The sequence below is a fragment of the Bufo bufo genome, chromosome 5, assembly GCF_905171765.1.
Source record: "Bufo bufo chromosome 5, aBufBuf1.1, whole genome shotgun sequence".
Taxonomy (NCBI): domain Eukaryota; kingdom Metazoa; phylum Chordata; class Amphibia; order Anura; family Bufonidae; genus Bufo; species Bufo bufo.
This window is the reverse complement of record NC_053393.1, coordinates 542,634,536-542,652,539: the sequence shown is the minus strand read 5'-3', so window position 1 is coordinate 542,652,539 and position 18,004 is coordinate 542,634,536. Positions and strand designations below refer to the sequence as shown.

General features: G+C 45.7%; 1 protein-coding gene across 7 annotated transcripts in view; it reads left to right on the top strand.

Moving 5' to 3' along the window:
- Positions 1–18,004, top strand: part of NKTR (natural killer cell triggering receptor) — a 42,570-nt gene that overhangs the window by 5,701 nt on the left and 18,865 nt on the right. For 5 of the 7 annotated variants that reach the window (XM_040431334.1, XM_040431337.1, XM_040431335.1 and 2 more), the window contains exons 2-7: positions 3,409–3,485; positions 7,517–7,591; positions 7,770–7,877; positions 10,002–10,046; positions 16,604–16,691; positions 17,563–17,592. In XM_040431334.1, coding sequence (XP_040287268.1) covers positions 3,428–3,485; positions 7,517–7,591; positions 7,770–7,877; positions 10,002–10,046; positions 16,604–16,691; positions 17,563–17,592 — 404 coding nt within the window. In that variant the 5' untranslated portion in view covers positions 3,409–3,427. Of the gene's footprint in view, positions 1–3,408; positions 3,486–7,516; positions 7,592–7,769; positions 7,878–9,999; positions 10,047–10,385; positions 10,414–11,755; positions 11,769–16,603; positions 16,692–17,562; positions 17,593–18,004 lie in introns of those variants that run through there. The other 2 variants (XM_040431340.1, XM_040431339.1) reach the window with 2 other exon arrangements.

Below are 18,004 nucleotides of genomic sequence, written 5' to 3'. Positions count from 1 at the left end.
CCTGTAGTACCCGACACATCCACATATCCGCCATATACACTAGACAGCCGTATAAATACAGTATACAGCCCTATAATCCCCCATATATACAGTATACAGCCCTATAATCCCCCATATATACACTATACAGTCCTATAATCCCCCATATATACACTATACAGTCCTATAATCCCCCATATATACAGTATACAGCCCTATAATCCCCCATATATACACTATACAGCCCTATAATCCCCCATATATACACTATACAGCCCTATAATCCCCCATATATACACTATACAGCCCTATAATCCCCCATATATACACTATACAGCCCTATAATCCCCCATATACACACTATACAGCCCTATAATCCCCCATATATACACTATACAGCCCTATAATCCTCCATATATACAGTATACAGCCCTATAATCCCCATATACACACTATACAGTCCTATAATCCCCCATATATACAGTATAAAGCCCTATAATCCCCCATATATACACTATACAGTCCTATAATCCCCCATATATACAGTATACAGCCCTATAATCCCCCATATATACACTATACAGTCCTATAATCCCCCATATATACAGTATACAGCCCTATAATCCCCCATATATACACTATACAGTCCTATAATCCCCCATATATACAGTATACAGCCCTATAATCCTCCATATATACAGTATACAGCCCTATAATCCCCCATATATACAGTATACAGCCCTATAATCCCCCACATATACAGCTCTATAATCCCCTATATATACAGTATACAGCCCTATAATCCCCCATATATACACTATACAGTCCTATAATCCTCCATATATACAGTATACAGCCCTATAATCCCCCATATATACAGTATACAGCCCTATAATCCCCCATTTATACACTATACAGCCCTATAATCCCCCATATATACAGTATACAGCCCTATAATCCCCCATATATACAGTATACAGCCCTATAATCCCCCATATATACAGTATACAGCCCTATAATCCCCCATATATACAGTATACAGCCCTATAATCCCCCACATATACACTATACAGTCCTATAATCCTCCATATATACACTATACAGCCCTATAATCCCCCATATATACAGTATACAGCCCTATAATCCCCCATATATACAGTATACAGCCCTATAATCCAGCATGTATACAGCCCTATAATCCCCCATATATACAGTATACAGCCCTATAATCCCCCACATATACAGCCCTATAATCCCCTATATATACAGTATACAGCCCTATAATCCCCCATATATACACTATACAGTCCTATAATCCCCCATATATACACTATACAGCCCTATAATCCCCCATATATACAGTATACAGCCCTATAATCCCCCATATATACAGTATACAGCCCTATAATCCCCCATATATACAGTATACAGCCCTATAATCCCCCATATATACAGTATACAGCCCTATAATCCCCCATATATACACTATACAGCCCTATAATCCCCCATATATACAGTATACAGCCCTATAATCCCCCATATATACACTATACAGCCCTATAATCCCCCATATATACACTATACAGCCCTATAATCCCTCATATATACAGTATACAGCCCTATAATCCCCCATATATACAGTATACAGCCCTATAATCCCCCAAATATACACTACACAGCCCTATACACCTCCATATATACAGCCCTATAGTCCTCCATATATACACTATACAGCCCTATAGTCCTCCATATATACACTATACAGTCCTATAATCCCCCATATATACACTATACAGTCCTATAATCCCCCATATATACAGTATACAGCCCTATAATCCCCCATATATACAGTATACAGCCCTATAATCCCCCATATATACAGTATACAGCTCTATAATCCCCCATGTACAGTATACAGCCCTATAATCCTCCATATATATACTATACAGCCCTATAATCCCCCATATATACACTATACAGCCCTATAATCCTCCATATATACAGTATACAGCCCTATAATCCCCATATATACAGTATACAGCCCTATAATCCCCCATATATACAGTATACAGCCCTATAATCCCCTATGTATACAGCCCTATAATCCCCCATATATACACTATACAGTCCTATAATCCCCCATATATACACTATACAGCCCTATAATCCCCCATATATACAGTATACAGCCCTATAATCCCCTATGTATACAGCCCTATAATCCCCCATATATACACTATACAGTCCTATAATCCCCCATATATACAGTATACAGTCCTATAATCCCCCATATATACAGTATACAGCCCTATAATCCCCCATATATACAGTATACAGCCCTATAATCCCCCATATATACAGTATACAGCCCTATAATCCCCTATGTATACAGCCCTATAATCCCCCATATATACACTATACAGTCCTATAAACCTCCATATATACACTATACAGTCCTATAATCCCCCATATATACAGTATACAGCCCTATAATCCCCCATATATACACTTTACAGCCCTATAATCCCCATATATACACTATACAGTCCTATAAACCTCCATATATACACTATACAGCCCTATAATCCCCCATATATACAGTATACAGCCCTATAATCCCCCATGTATACACTATACAGCCCTATAATCCCCCATATATACAGTATACAGCCCTATAATCCCTCATATACAGTATACAGCCCTATAAACCTCCAGGTGTGGTCTCTGCAGGGAGGCAGCGGATATGTAGTTTCAGAAAATCTGTGAATAGCCGTTGTCTCCCTGACCCCCGGATCCCCGACCGCCATACTCCCCTAGTTGGACCAGATGACCTGGAGGGACACATGGGTCCAAAACTTCTCCATGAGAGAGCAGAGACCCAAAAGTCCTGCAACTTTCTAATGGACTTTGTGATCTCTGCTTGCTGTCAATGAGCAGGAGCCTGTTTGTTTACATTCAGAGGCTGAATACTGATATTTCACACAGCTGAGGGTTTGTAACAATTGTTACTGTTTATCAACAAAATCTCTCTCCTGTCCTGATGGTTTGTTACATTTTACCTGCACTGATACAATTTATCGGGTTGGAGTCCACAGAAGATTGCCAAGACTGGAAAAAAAACTGTAACAAACCCCCAGGTGTGAGAAGTCAATGTTCTCATTCACTGTCCGCAAGCAGAGCTCTTGAAAATTGTGAGGAATTCAAATGCCAGGGATGTTGCAGGACTTTATACAGCTTTATAGATGTAGTAATGGACAGTCCCTTTAAGTGCTTCGCTGCTGAGCTCTTTTACCCGTGAGGTGATGACTCCGCCTCCTGGTGTTTGGGGGGCGGAGTCTGATCTCTCCTGTGTGATGTGACTGCTGCGATCAGAGGAGGACGTGTTACAGACCGGGTCCTGATCATCTCCTCTCTTCTTCTTCTATGAAGGTCGTGTCTGAGCCGTGCGATGGCAGAAAAGACGCGCCCCCAGTGCTTCTTCGACGTGGAAATTAACAGGGAACCCAGTAAGTACGAGCCGCTGGTGTTATGTGCAAAGTGGGATCTCTGCCAGGTCTTTAGTCCTCACCTCAGAGCTGCGACTCTCCAGCTGCTGCACAACTACAACTCCCAGCCTCCGTGCAGTAGATGGAAACCCACATGTTGGTGACCGCTGTGATAGTCGCCCCGATCCCTGCATATGTCACCACGATCAGTACATTTTAGAGCAATTTAGATTTTTTTTTTTTGCCAGATGTTACGTGTTTCTTAAGGTATTTTCTGGACTCGTCCGTGTGGCCATTTCATTTGTTCGCTGCCATTTTATAATTGTTAGGCTTCTTTCACACGGTCAGTATTTGGTCAGGATTTTGCATCCGTATTTGGTCAGTATTCGTAAGCCAAAACCAGGACCGGGTCCGAAACACAGAAGAACGCATATATTTTTTCTGTAGGTTCCGCCCCAGGTTTCGGCTTACAAATACTGATGCAAAATACTGACCGTGTGAAAGAGGGCTTAGGGGTAGTGGCCCCCAGTGCTAGGGAGGCTTCTCGTTGGTTTCAGGAGGTGCAGTGGGGTCTGTTTCCCAGTCTTGCGTCCCCTTTATTACAAGGAAATGGCTGAACCGGGTAGAGAGAGAAGACAGTACGTTCCTGGCCCACGGGTGTAGCGGGCGGCGAGTTGTGCTGATCAGATGAACAGGAGACCCGACCCAACTGAGGAGGATGTCCCCTGAAGATGCATGAGACGGACAGCTCTGACTTAGGGCTCATGCACACGAACGTATTTTCTTTACGTGTCCGTTCAGTTTTTTTTGCAGACCGTATGTGGAACCATTCATTTCAATGGATCCGCAAAAGAAAACGGAAGTTACTCCTTTTCCGTATGTCCGTTAGGAAAAAAAGAAAAACATTTCCTATTATTGTACGCATTACGGACAAGGATAGTACTGTTCTATTAGGGGCCAGCTGTTCCGTTCTGCAAAATACGGAATGCACACGGACGTCATCCGTATTTTTGGCGGACAGCAAAATACATACGGTCATGTGCATGAGCCCTTAGGATGCTTTCACACATCAGTGTTTGGTCAGTGATTGTGAAGCCTCCACAGGTGTTAGGCCCCTTTCACACGAGCGAGTTTTCCGCGCGGGTGCAATACGTGATGAATGGCATAGCACCCGCACTGAATCCGGACCCATTAATTTCATCACTTCTGCGTTGCGTGAAAAATGCAGCATGTTCTATATTCTGCGTTTTCACGCAGCCCTTATAATCATCCGGAAGCAAGTGCGGATGCGATGCGTTTTTCACTGACGGTTGCCTTCAGTTTTTTTATCACGTGCATGAAAAACGCATCAAAACACATTGCACCCGTGCGGAAAAACTGAACGCAATCGCAGACAAAACTGACTGAACTTGCTTGCAAAATGGTGCGAGTTTCACTGAACCAATCCGTCTCGCTCGTGTGAAAGAGGCCTAAGGGCTCATGCACACGACCGTATGCCCTCTAAGACATGCGGTCCGTGAGCGTGCCATATGTCCCAGAGCGGCATACATCGTGCGCACAGTATCATAGGGTACTATGATACTGTGCGCATCTGGCCGCCCGCGGGACTATTGTCCTGCACTCATATGACCATATAACATAGGAATCTATGATGCTGTGCGCACGAGGTATGCCGCTCCGGGACATATGGCACGCTCACGGACCGCATGTCTTGGAGGGCATACGGTCGTGTGCATGAGCCCTAAGGGAAAGCTTTGATCCTGTTTGGCTTTGGCTGACAATCACTGATCAAACACTGAAGTGTGAAAGGGCCTTACAGACGAGACAGCAGTCCTTTTATTTAGGACTGCAAGGCTTTTCAGGTCACCCCAACCCCCCCAGGAAAAACCTCATGTTACATTTAACCCTCTGCTCTCAGTGCTAGTTTTTTTTAACCCTTTTATGTCCAGCAACATTTTTTATTTTTTTAGTTTTTGACGCTCTATGTTTCAGCAGCCATAACTTTTTATTTTTTCATTGACAGTGACTGTCTGAGGCCTTGTTTTGTGCTGGAGAACTTTTATTATTTGTTAGTACTGTGTAAGTTGTTTGTTTTTTTTGTTTGTTTTTTTGCCGTGGACATATAAAAAAGAGTGATTTTCAGCTTCTTTTTTTTTTTGTGTTTTTAATGCTGTTCAAGTATCACACCAAATATCCTGCCAGATGGTTGTGAGGATAACTAATATGTGTCTTTTGAAATTTTATTTAATGTGTGCACAGTAAAAATATTTTATACTAAATAAGAGATTTATTTATTTTTGGTAGTTTTTTGTGCAGTTTTAAATTTTTTTTTATTACATTATTTATTGGTTGTTTTTCTTTCATTATGGCATTACTATTCTGTATGCTAATACATTGTGCTCGGTCTCGGACAGCAGCAGTCTTACTGAGCAGACAGTCCCTTGTAGGTCCTCAGGGATTGCTGACTGCACATGGCTCCCCCAGTCTCTGATCAGATAACTGGGAAACCCAATCGTAGGGCTGAGTCCCCTTTAATCCTGCCGCAATATGGACCATGGCAATCCAAAGGTTAACAACAGCTGGGATCGGAGCCGTTCGTAGCAGTCGGTTCTTGGCCCCGGAGCCCTTCAGGAGCTAACAGCTAAAGTCGCTGCGTACTGAGGACCTGCACCACTCGCCATCAAAAGACAGTTAGCGGTCGTTAAGGGGTTAAACAGACATGCACCAAACGCAGCCAGGGGAGCGTTTCCATATGGCTGTGTCCCAGATTCAGAGCCGTGATATGGCAGTAATAGTATTTTTGTACCGCTGTGTGACTTCATATGTTACCATTGCTGCAACAGGGCTCAGCAAACTTCGGGACTCCAGGTGCTGGAAAACTACAACTCCCAGCATTCGCGCTTGGCTGTTCTTGCAACTCCCATAAAAGTGAAGGGAGGATTCTGGGAGTTGTAGTTTCAAAACAGCCGGAGGTTGCTGATCCCTGCCATACAATGTTCTCCTGTCCATATGGCAGATCAGACGACCATGTACAGACAATGTGGCTGCCATGACAGCTCCCTCTGAATACCGTGGTCATGATGACGTGTGAAGCAGACATGGCCGTATCTGTGTCACTTACACGTCCAGGACGGGCGGCTCTCGGCTGAACAAGCGGCTTCTTGTCGCACTCGGCTGAGATGATGAATGACACGTAGGAACCTGCAGACACTGGTTCCTGGCTTAAAGCGACACTGCAACTATGCTGGTGGAGGATCCGTCGACGTTATGCGCCCGCCCCGCCGCTTCTAAATCTACACCAGCTTCCTTGCAGGCGTAGATTTAGACCATTTTCTAAGCCTAAAACAGGCGTAGAAAATGATGAATGATACATGCCTGCCCACGCCACTGCCACTTTTTTTAGACCTGGCGTGAGCAGGAAAAAGTCGCAGATTGCAGCACAAAGAACCTTTGCCTAAGGGCTCATACACACAAACGTATTTTGTTTCCATGTCCGTTCAGTTTTTTTTTTTTGTGGCCTGTATGCAGAACCATTCACTTCAGTGGGGCTGCAAAAAAACGGAAATGACTCCATGTGCATTCCATTTCTGTGTGTCCGTATGTCCGTTCTGCAAAAAAAAATAGAACATGCCCTATCAATGTCTGCATTACGGACAAGAATAGAAGTCTTCTCTTAGGGCCCATCTGTTCCGTGGAATGCAGACAGGAGTCATCCATATTTTTTGCGGATCCGTTTTTTTCAGACAACAAAGTACATACAGTCATGTGCATGAGCCCTAATATAGATGTATTTCTGTTAGTGAATAGCACCCCATGTTTCTTGATGCAATCGATTGCGCTCTGTTATCAGCCTTGGCTCAGTAGACCAAGGACCGTCAAAGCCGACATTACAGCACCCACGGTGGTAGTCACTTGTCATTACCAAACTTCTGCACTGTTTTGCATTGCCATGTTTCTGATGCAAGGAGAGCTGCAGTGTAAAGCAAGAGGGCAGAGTATATCAACAGCCTGAGGATATAATCTTATGACTTCCTTTTCTTTTCTCTCCACAGTTGGACGAATTGTATTTCAGCTGTTTTCGGATGTCTGCCCAACAACCTGCACAAATTTCCTGTGCTTATGTACGGGTAGGTGGACGCCGGCTTTCCCCCCCTTGCGCTTTGGACATGTGCAGTTTTCTTTTTTTTCCCCCTCAGATCTTAGAATTAGAAACCAAGATCCGTATGTATGGAAGCAAAGTAACATTCTGTGCACCATCCCCGAATTCCAGGCCGTGTCTGATGGGATTTCCCTCTTTTCTCCTAGGTGAAAAAGGAATTGGAAAAGTAACAGGGAAAAAGCTGTGGTATAAGGGTTCCACCTTCCATCGAGTGGTGAAAAACTTTATGATCCAAGGTGGCGACTTCAGTGAAGGTAAGGAGGACGAGGGCAGGACACGCCTCATCGAGTAGCATCAGAGCTTTTACTTGCAGGGGGGTACGTAACGCTGACCATACACATCAGATGTATGTCGGGGCGGAGGGTTGGGCATATTGGATTTCAACATGCCTGATTCTTTTGTTCTCAGGGAGATATGTCACCATCCAGAAGTGTGTGACAGCAGCTTTCTTCCCTTTTCCATTTACAGCACACTCATGCTCGACCGAGCTGAGCATGCATGTACATGGGGGGGGTCTGTCAACCGGGCTCCTCACAGCTCAGGGGGTGTGTCTTTTCAACTGAAGCTGTCTCCCTATCACAGCTCAGGGGGTGTGTCTTTTCTACTGAGGCTGTCTCCCTATCACAGCTCAGGGTGCGTGTCTCTTCTACTGAGGCTGTCTCCCTATCACAGCTCAGGGGGCGTGTCTTTTCTACTGAAGCTGCCTCCCTATCACAGCTCAGGGGGCGTGTCTGTTCTACTGATGCTGTCTCCCTATCACAGCTCAGGGGGTGTGTCTGTTCTACTGAAGCTGTCTCCCTATCACAGCTCAGGGGGCGTGTCTTTTCTACTGAAGCTGTCTCCCTATCGCAGCTCAATTTCTACTGAAGCTGTCTCCCTATCACAGCTCAGGGGTTTGTGTCCTTTTTTAAGGGGCATGTCCTTTCTGCTGCCGTTCTCTCCCTGGAATTGTTACAACTTCTAGCAGTAGATACAGTTGGGGGAAGTTGAAGACTCAAACGGAGTATGTGTGACCACCTTAGTGAGGTGGACTGAGAAATACGGAAAAGAGCAAACAGCAGGTGGCAATATACATACAGATTTTATTAAATAACTCAGTGGCTATACTACATTTTTAAAGGGGTTATCCGGTTATATTTAAAATATACAGCATGTGATCCTTGAAGTGCACGCTACAGAAGTATACCGGGAGTGCAGGATATAAGAATTAGCAACACCCTATTCTTGTAGGACCTGCCACTATGGGTGAGATTAGAGGAAATAAATATTCCTGATAACCCCCTTAATTACATGCAGTTTTTAAAGGATTCAGATCCATCTGCAGGGTTTGAAAAATGTTGAATATTCTACATGGAACAACCCCTTTAAGGAGGGTTCTACTTATAGAGAATCTGATCTGTCCCTATGACACTGGCTGACCTGTTATATGTGTGCCTGGCAGCTGAAGACATCTGTGTTGGTCCCATGTTCCTATGTGCCCGCATTGCTGAGAAAAATGAAGTTTTCATATATGCAAATGAGCCTCTAGGAGCAACGGGGGCGTTGCTGTTACACCTAGCGGCTCAGCTCTCTCTGAAACTGCCACGCCCTCTGCACTTTGATTGACAGGGCCAGGTGTGATGATATTTTCACTGCTTGACCCTGTTAATTAAAGTGCAGTTGCAGAGAGCATAGCCTTTAGGTGTAACGGTAACGCCCCCGTTGCTCCTAGAGGCTCATTTGCATATATTAAAACCTAATTTTTCTCAGCAATGCGAGCACATATGAACATGGGACCAACACAGACGCCTTCAGCTGCCAAGCGCACATGTAACAGGTCAGCCAGTGTCATAGGTACAGATCTGCTGACGATTGCCCTCTAAGGCTACATGCACACGAACGTTAGGGGCCCGTGCTGCGTGGGGCAGCCACATGCGGATCCGCATCCGACAGTCCGCACCGCAAAAAAGTAGCGCATGCTACTTCTTTGCGGTGCGAAGGCACGGCCAGAAACACCACGGAAGCACTCCGTGGGGTTCCGATCCGTGCCTCCGTGCCGCATCTCTGTGATTGCGGACCCATTGAAGTGGGTCTGCGATCCGTGATGCGGAATGCACACGGCCGGTGCCCGTGTATTGCCGACCCACTGTATGCGGGCGCGCAATACGACCGTGTAGCCTAAGAGTGAGAAGATGAGCTGCACATATACCGATTGCACACACAGTCGCACCTGCATTTAATCAGGATGTTTGTCAAGAGGGGATCCGGAGCTCTGTGTCTGAAATCCAATCTCTGACCTAAAAAAACACAATAAAATGAATGGGCACGGCGTTCTGCCGCAACGTATCAGTCTGTGTTAACGCTTTCTGTCCTGACGGCTGCATTGTTTTGCATTTCAGGTAACGGAAAAGGCGGCGAGTCAGTTTTTGGCGGTTATTTTAAAGGTAAGCTCACCGTCGCGTTTCCCCGTTATTGATTTATTCTTGTTTTTTATTTTTGCTCCCGCTCTCCATTTGAAGAGGGTTAGAAAAAAAAATAAATGTTCTGTACAATCCAGCGTTAGCCTTTCTTGCATGACTAATGTTTGCATGTCCTTTCCATGTGCATGATCTCGGACCTGCGTGTGTTGAGATTTTCTCATTTTCCTAGGCGTAGACAGGGACTCTCTTACTGTTCATGTGGTTAGATTCAATCTCATTCTCAGCATGGAGGTTAGGCAACTTTTTTCAATGACAACTCCTATCTTCCTGCCTAAAACTGTCAACATATTCTTTTATTTATAGAGAATGTGATCTATTGCAAAATCCTAAGGTAAGAAAAACGCAAGCTCAGTAACTCGATAAATTCACTCCTCCCCCCCGCACCCTCCTCCCCGCAGTCAGTGGACGCCCTTCATCATTTTAAAAAAATCCAAATTTGGGAGGAATGAACATGAATCTTCTTACCGGTCATTCTGTCCATCGCTGTTGTTTTACTGTCACATTGTTTTCAGTCACTCATCTCCTGTAGAGGAGGTGGCGAGGCGGCCCCTGAATGTGCAGCGGCCCCTGTTCTGTGGTACGGGTGCGGAGTCAGCTCAGGGTCTCGGCAGATTCTGGCAGCCGCTGGGGTCTACCTATAGGTCTGGGAAGAGAGGCATTGCTTTCCCAGGGTTTGCGTCTGTAGAGGGTAGATGGCCATAGGTAACTCGCTGGGTTTCCTTAAAGGGGTGTGCTCTTCATGTAAATGGCCGATAGATGCAGGTTCGGTATTGCCTCACCCCATCCCGCTGGCATTTGCATCCAGGCTGCGAGAGGTAGCCGGTGTACGGAACAGCAGAGCTCAGCTGCCGGGACAGGGTCGGGGGATACCCGTTCTACGTGTCCCTTCGGCTATGCCATAAATGTCTGAGATGAGAATATCCCTTTAAGTGCTCGTCCAGTCGTACGTTAATAAAGTGTCATTTTTGTATAATCCTGAGAAGCCCTGCAGATTTCTGATGTGAATTGTGTTTGAATTCCTCCTCGCGTTCAAGGCCTCTGCATGCAGTCAGTGAATAGGAGCAGTGTTGGTGGAAAACTCAGCACTTCTCTCAGCTGCGGGTTTGTGACAGTTGTTTCTATTCCAGACAAACCTAAAGCGGCGCACATCACTTTCTCCTGGCCTGTTTGTTACAGTGTATCAGAGAAGCTGGATGCAAACGCTCTGCCGTCAGAGCTATTACGGCTGAATGAGAACAATAAAGTGTCAAGTCACTGACAGCAAGCGGCGATCTTGAAAGCGCTGAGGGACTGCAGAACTTCTGTCATATGAGGAGGAAGCTTCGATTATGTGGTCGATCTGTTAGGAGGTTAAAGGCGCCCGTACACATTTAGATGAATGTCGAGAGAACCCGCCAATCTCTGATGTGTATGGTGGGGGGGGGGGGGGGGGCCGGGCTTTGCACTAGCGCAAGGATCGGGCATGATGAATCTTAGCATGTCCGATCCTTTGTTCTCAAGGCAGTGCTCATTCCCCTCATCTGAGAACACGTTCACGCCAAGCCCACTGCGCATGTGTATGGGGGGGGGTCAGGAGGAATAGCTGACAGCTGTGTGGGTCTTCTGTACTTCTGCTCTGCCATGTGGCGAGGTCTGTATCCACTGAAGGCTTTCTTTTTGTTTTCTTTAAACAGTGTACTGACATAGGTAAGTGTGCACGGCCTGCCGCCGCCGCTCCTCACACTTCTTTCCATTTTGGTTTCCAGATACTGTGATTTTTATTTTTAATGTCCATGTGTGTTTTTTCTCTGGGACTATGTATTGTGTGTGTAGCTGATGTGAAGCAGAGTCCAGGATTTTCATACTGATGACCGATCGATAGGCGATCAATATCAGATCGGCGGTGGTCCAGCACCCTGCACCCCTCTGCCGATCAGCTGGTACCTAAAGCTGGCGCTGGAGCCACACAGCTCCATCCATTGTGTAGTGGACGCAGCTGGTAACTGCAGCGAGGCCCCCATTGGACTGAATGGTAACCAGCTCCGTTCACTGCACAACGGACGTCCGGCGCCAGAGCTACAAGGTAAGAGCTGATCAGTGGGGGGGGGTGCCGGGTGTCGGACCCCACAGATCTGGTACCTGAAGATAGGCTATCCACTTAGTGATGTCTGCCCATAATCATGAGTAGCTTTGCATATTCTAAATTTGGTTCACATCACGGTTTATACTCCAGTCACTTCTAGAGCTGCATTTGCAATTCTTCTGTTTGTCACCTGGAATATAGCAGCACAAGTGCCCCCAGTAGCCTTGCTGAGCTCCTGTAACACACTGCTCTTTAGTCCACCTGTTGTGGGACTCCAACCCCCATCAGTTTGCACAATCAGGGGGTCCGATCTGTCCCCCCACAGCTGAGGTCATTACGCGGAGTAGCTGTAGCTTTGGAACACCCAATGCTACTCACAACATTATGGAGTGCACGTCCTGCAGCTGGACCTACCTGTAGTAGTCACCCACCACTTTAACCCTTCATCTCCCACAATGCAGTACAGGAGAACAAAGTTTGTTGCTTTAATTTTTAGCTTTCAGCATCAGGGTATAGTGGGCTTTAAGTCAATATTCACCTCTTAGTGATCACCCATACGCCTTTTTACAGCTAAGGGGCGTTAGGCGCTTTTTTACAGCGGCCCACTCTAAGAGCTTCATGGGTCCTGTGGGGAGCGGGGGCCCGGCTCTCACATGAGAGCCGCTGCCATGCTCTAACAGCCCGGACCAGCAGGAGTGCCGATCCGGGCTGTTTAACACTTTACATGCTGCGGGCAATGGTGCCCGCCACATGTAAAGTGCTAACAGAGGGAGCGGACTCCCTCAGTCTCCCATCGGCACCCCGCAAATGCGATCGCGGGGTGCCGATGTGTGTGAAGGCTGGATGGGGGTCTCGTGTAGGCCCCAGACCAGCCTTGAGTAATTTCCTACAGGCTGCGCCTCTCTGTTGCAGCCTGCTGGTCATTGTCAGAATAGCACTATAGGGATAATACATTGCTTTTGAAAATCAATCAGAATGTTGTCTGTTATAGTCATCTTGTGGGACTAGTAGGTGTTAAAAAAAAGTAAAAAATTAAAAAAACATTTATTCAATAAAAAAAATCCCATTAAAAAAATTGCAAAAACAAAATCTCCCCCATATGTTTGGTATTGCCCGTCCGTAACGACCTGGACTACATAAATATCACCCCTACGGTGTACGCCGTAAAAAAAGGAGACAGAATTGCTCATTTATTCTTAGTTGCCACCGAAAAAAAGGTTATAACAAGTAATCAAAAAGCACCATTTACTCCAAAATGATACCAATGAAAAATACAAGTCATCCTACAAAAATCAAGCCCTCACACAACTCCATAGAAATAAAAATAAAAAAAAGTTATGGGTCTTGGGAAGCGGCAATGCAAAAACATTTTTTTCTTGAAAAAATAAAATAAAAAAGGGTTTTATTTTAAAAAAAAAGTAGTAACACGGAAAAAAATATATATGTATTTCGTATCACTGTAATCGTAGTGACCCAGATAATAAAGATATTATGTTATTTATACCAAAAAATTAATGCCATACATTTTTTTACGTAAAAACGCAGTGGCAGTATTGCTGTTTTTCCATCTCCCTCCCAGAAAGAGTTACCGTAATAAAAGTTAATCAGAAAGTTGTGCGCCATTAAAAACTACAACTTGTCCTGCAAAAAACAAGCCCTCATAAAGCTATATAGACGAAAAAATAAAAAAGTTATAGCTCTTGGAACGGTACGATGAAAAAAGGAAGAAAAAGGCTTGGTCATGAAGGCCCAAAACAGGCTGGTCACTAAGGGGTTAACCATGGCTTACATATACAATGAATCTACAGGGCATTCGGAAAATCTTCAGATCCTTTCACTTTCTGTTATACTGCGCAGTCCCCCCATAACGAGAAAGTGAGAACAGAATGGTAGAATTTGGCCTGGACATGAGTCCTCAGCCCCTTTGCTCTGACACCTGACACTTTGCTCTGGGGCCTCCCATTTCTCTGGATCATCTTTCAGATGTTTCTCCGCCTTGATTGGAGTCCCCTGTGGTAAATTCAGATGACTGGACATGATTTGGAAAGACAAAGATCTCACAGCTGCCAATGAATATCAGAGCAACGACCAAGCCATGAGGAGGATAGCACTGCCTGTAGAGCTCAGAGACAGGGTTGTGTGGAGGCTCAGATCTGGAGAAGGGGACAAACAAATTCCCTTTGTACTGAAAGTTTCCCAGAGCACAGTGGCCTCCTTAATGCTTACATGGAAGAAGATTGGAACAACCAGGACTCCTCCTAGAGCTGTTGCCCCACCAAACTATGAGTAATCGAGGGAGAAGGGCCTTGGTTAGAGAAATGACCGAGAACCCAATGGTCAGTCTGGCTGAGCTCCAAAGATCCTGTGTGCAGATGGGAGAAAATTCCAGAAGGTCAACCTTCACTGCAGCCTCCACCAATCTGGGCTTTATGGCGGAGCGGCCAGAAAGAAAAATCTCCTCAGAGAAAGTCACATGAAGGTCCCATTCAGATGAACGTATGGCCTCCGTGCCCGTGTTGCAGACCGCAAACAACGTTTCCCGCAATACATGGGCAACGGTCATGTGAACATCTGCGCCATAAAAGATAGGACATGTTCTGTCTTCTGCCATATGTTGCGGATTGCGGACCCATTTAAGTCAATGGGTCCGCACTGCAGCACGGAGTTCACACGGGCCGTGTTTTACGGATGTTCGTATGAATGGGGCCAAAAGCCGCTTGCAGTTTGCTTGGACTCTTGACTGTGAGAAACAAGATTCTCTGTTCTGATGAAACCAAGATGGAACTTTTTGACTTGAAATCTCCATGTCTGGAGGAAACCAGGCTCTGCCCATCACCCACCCAATACCATCCCTATAGTGAAGCATGGTGGTGGCAGCATCATGCTGGGTGTGACGGGAGACCGGTGAGGGTGGAGGGAAAGCTGAATGGAGCAAAGTACAGAGATATTCTTCATAAGAACCTGATCCAGAGCTCTGGACCACCGACTGGGCCGAAGCTTCACCTTCCAACAAGACAATGGCCCTAAGCACATAGACAAGACAACACAGGAGCGGCTGAGGGACAACTCTGTGAATGTCCTTCAGGGGCCCCGCCAGAGCCCTGAACCCAATGGAACATCTCTGTAGAGACCTGAAGATGGCTGTCCACCGACGGACCACATCCAACATGACAGAGCTGGAGAGAAGAATGGCAGAAAATCCCCAAATCCAGGTGCAAACCTTATGGCATCATCTCCAAGAAGACCGAGGCTGTAATCGCTGCCAAAGGGGCTTCAACTGAGTCCTGAGTATAGGGGCTGAAGACTTATGTCCCAAATAAAAAGGGGCTGAAGACTTAGTACAGGATAAACACAGTGACTCCATCAGCAGTATAGTGAGTGCAGCTCTGGAGTATTATACAGGATGTAACTCAGGCTCAGTGCAGGATAAGTAATGTATGTACACAGTGACTGCACCAGCAGAATAGTGAGTGCAGCTCTGGAGTATAATACAGGATGTAACTCAGGATCAGTACAGGATAAGTAATGTATGTACACAGTGACTGCACCAGCAGAATAGTGAGTGCAGCTCTGGAGTATAATACAGGATGTAACTCAGGATCAGTACAGGATAAGTAATGTAATGTATGTACACAGTGACTCCAACAGCAGAATAGTGAGTGCAGCTCTGGAGTATAATACAGGATGTAACTCAGGGTCAGTGCAGGATAAGTAATGTATGTACATAGTGACTGCACCAGCAGAATAGTGAGTGCAGCTCTGGAGTATAATATAGGATGTAACTCAGGATCAGTAATGTATGTACACAGTGACTCCACCAGCAGAATAGTGAGTGCAGCTCTGGAGTATAATACAGGATGTAACTCAGGATCAGTACAGGATAAGTAATGTAATGTATGTACACAGTGACTGCACCAGCAGAATAGTGAGTGCAGCTCTGGGATGAAATTAGACACATACCCTTTATGTCTGATAACCCAGCGGCACCAGCTTGTGTCTTCAGGCTCGTCTGTGATATAACCTGGGTCTTGCCATTAGTGGTTGCATTTATTAAGCAGTAGGAGCTCTCGGCAGTGTCTCTCCTGCCGTAGATAAGGGTGAATATGAAGAATCCCTTTTCAGACCATGTAGTAGGAGGTTGATGTAGGTCGTGTGTTTCTGCTACATTTGGACTGTTCTAATATCTGGTTTGGCTGGGAAGAGTTGCAGTGCCTTTGACATTCCTGTAGGGGGAGGAGGGGCTCAGCTTCTTCTGCTGTTGCTGTCGGGGTCCATTATGAATGCACTAATAATGGGCGAGGCTCGGCCCTCCATTCTGTACACGTCACCGCAGCTCTCGGCTTCTTCACACACATTTATGGACCGTGGAAGCTTCTTGACTCTTAAGATCTCTCATTAAATCCACTAAACATTTTGTCTTTTTGTTTTTCTTCTTGTTTTTTTTTTCCTGATATCACAGATGAAAACTTTATTCTCAAACATGACCGTGCGTTTCTTTTGTCTATGGCAAACCGAGGGAAGCATACCAACGGGTCACAGTTCTTCATGTAAGTCCTTCCATCCTGCTCCTCGGCTCTGGCATGCATCAGAAATAGTCCCATGCCAGATTAACAGGGAGGTGCTTGATAGTCCAGCAGTAAAGATGACGGTAAAGTCCTGCTCGGATGATTGGATGCCAGGGAGATTTACCCGTCTGCAGAAGCTGCTGGGGCGCAGATATGTCCGCTCTATGGATGTGTGTCCGGCGGTATTTAATCATTTGGTATATCTTACAAAAGTCATGCCAGGTTTGGAATTTCTTAGAATTGAATTTTATATGAGTTGGCCGTTTGTATTATTTTTTTTCTCATATCCAAATGTAATTGTTTTTTAGAACTTTATAGTAAACCAATAAAACCAATGACTGGCCGCCCCAATCAGGCTTTTCTCGCTCTGGGGTGCATGAGATCAAAGGGGTGGCTTAGTTTTCATGATATTGACCTACCCTCAGGATTAGAGATGAGCCAGTCGATTTGTTCTTTAAGGCCCCATTCACACGACCGGGATAAAACTTTTTCATATGTCATAGAGACATTTCAAAAGTTTTGATCCCTGGGGGTCTGAGCGCTGGGACCCCCACTGATCACTAGAATGAGGAGAGGGAAGCGTTCACATATCGCGCGCTCTCTCTCCTCGCTGCAGAGGACGGAGTTGAGACGGGAAAGGCTATGGGCCCTTCTCAATTCCGTCCTCTGCCGCGAGGAGGGAGAGCTCGACATGTGAGCACTTCTCTCGCCTCGTATCTGCTTTGCTGGACCGGTAAATGTCTAAGCAAATTCCACCAGGGTGTCCATCGAATATCACATGTTTTAGGAGTTTTACCTTTACAGTTTAATTCTAAAAATCTTTTCTTTTCTTTCCCTTCATTTGTCCAAACAGAACAACCAAGCCAGCGCCACACCTCGATGGGTAAGACAGCTGCTGGATGATTTTTTTTCTTTCTATAGTTTGGCCACAAGAGGGCAGCACGCTTGTCCCTTGCTCTAGGGAAGGGATATCGAACCCGTGGCCCTCCAGCTGTTGCAGAACTCCCAGCATGTCCTGTTAGCTGCACGATGGAAGTTGTAGTTTTGCAGCAGCTGGAGGGCTGATATCCCTGCTGTAGGTTGTTTGAGTTCATATAGTTGTCGCATTGTAACGATCACATGGGTTCATCGATTACATGCCGCCACGCGATGGGTCGGCACACCATGGAAACCCCGGCGCAGGGTTCAGTTATGTTCATACTGACACCAGGAGTAGCAGTCACATGACCAATCTCACTTATATGATGTAAAGTTATGGTGCCAGAGCTATGGGAGATACAGCAACGTCAGTATGG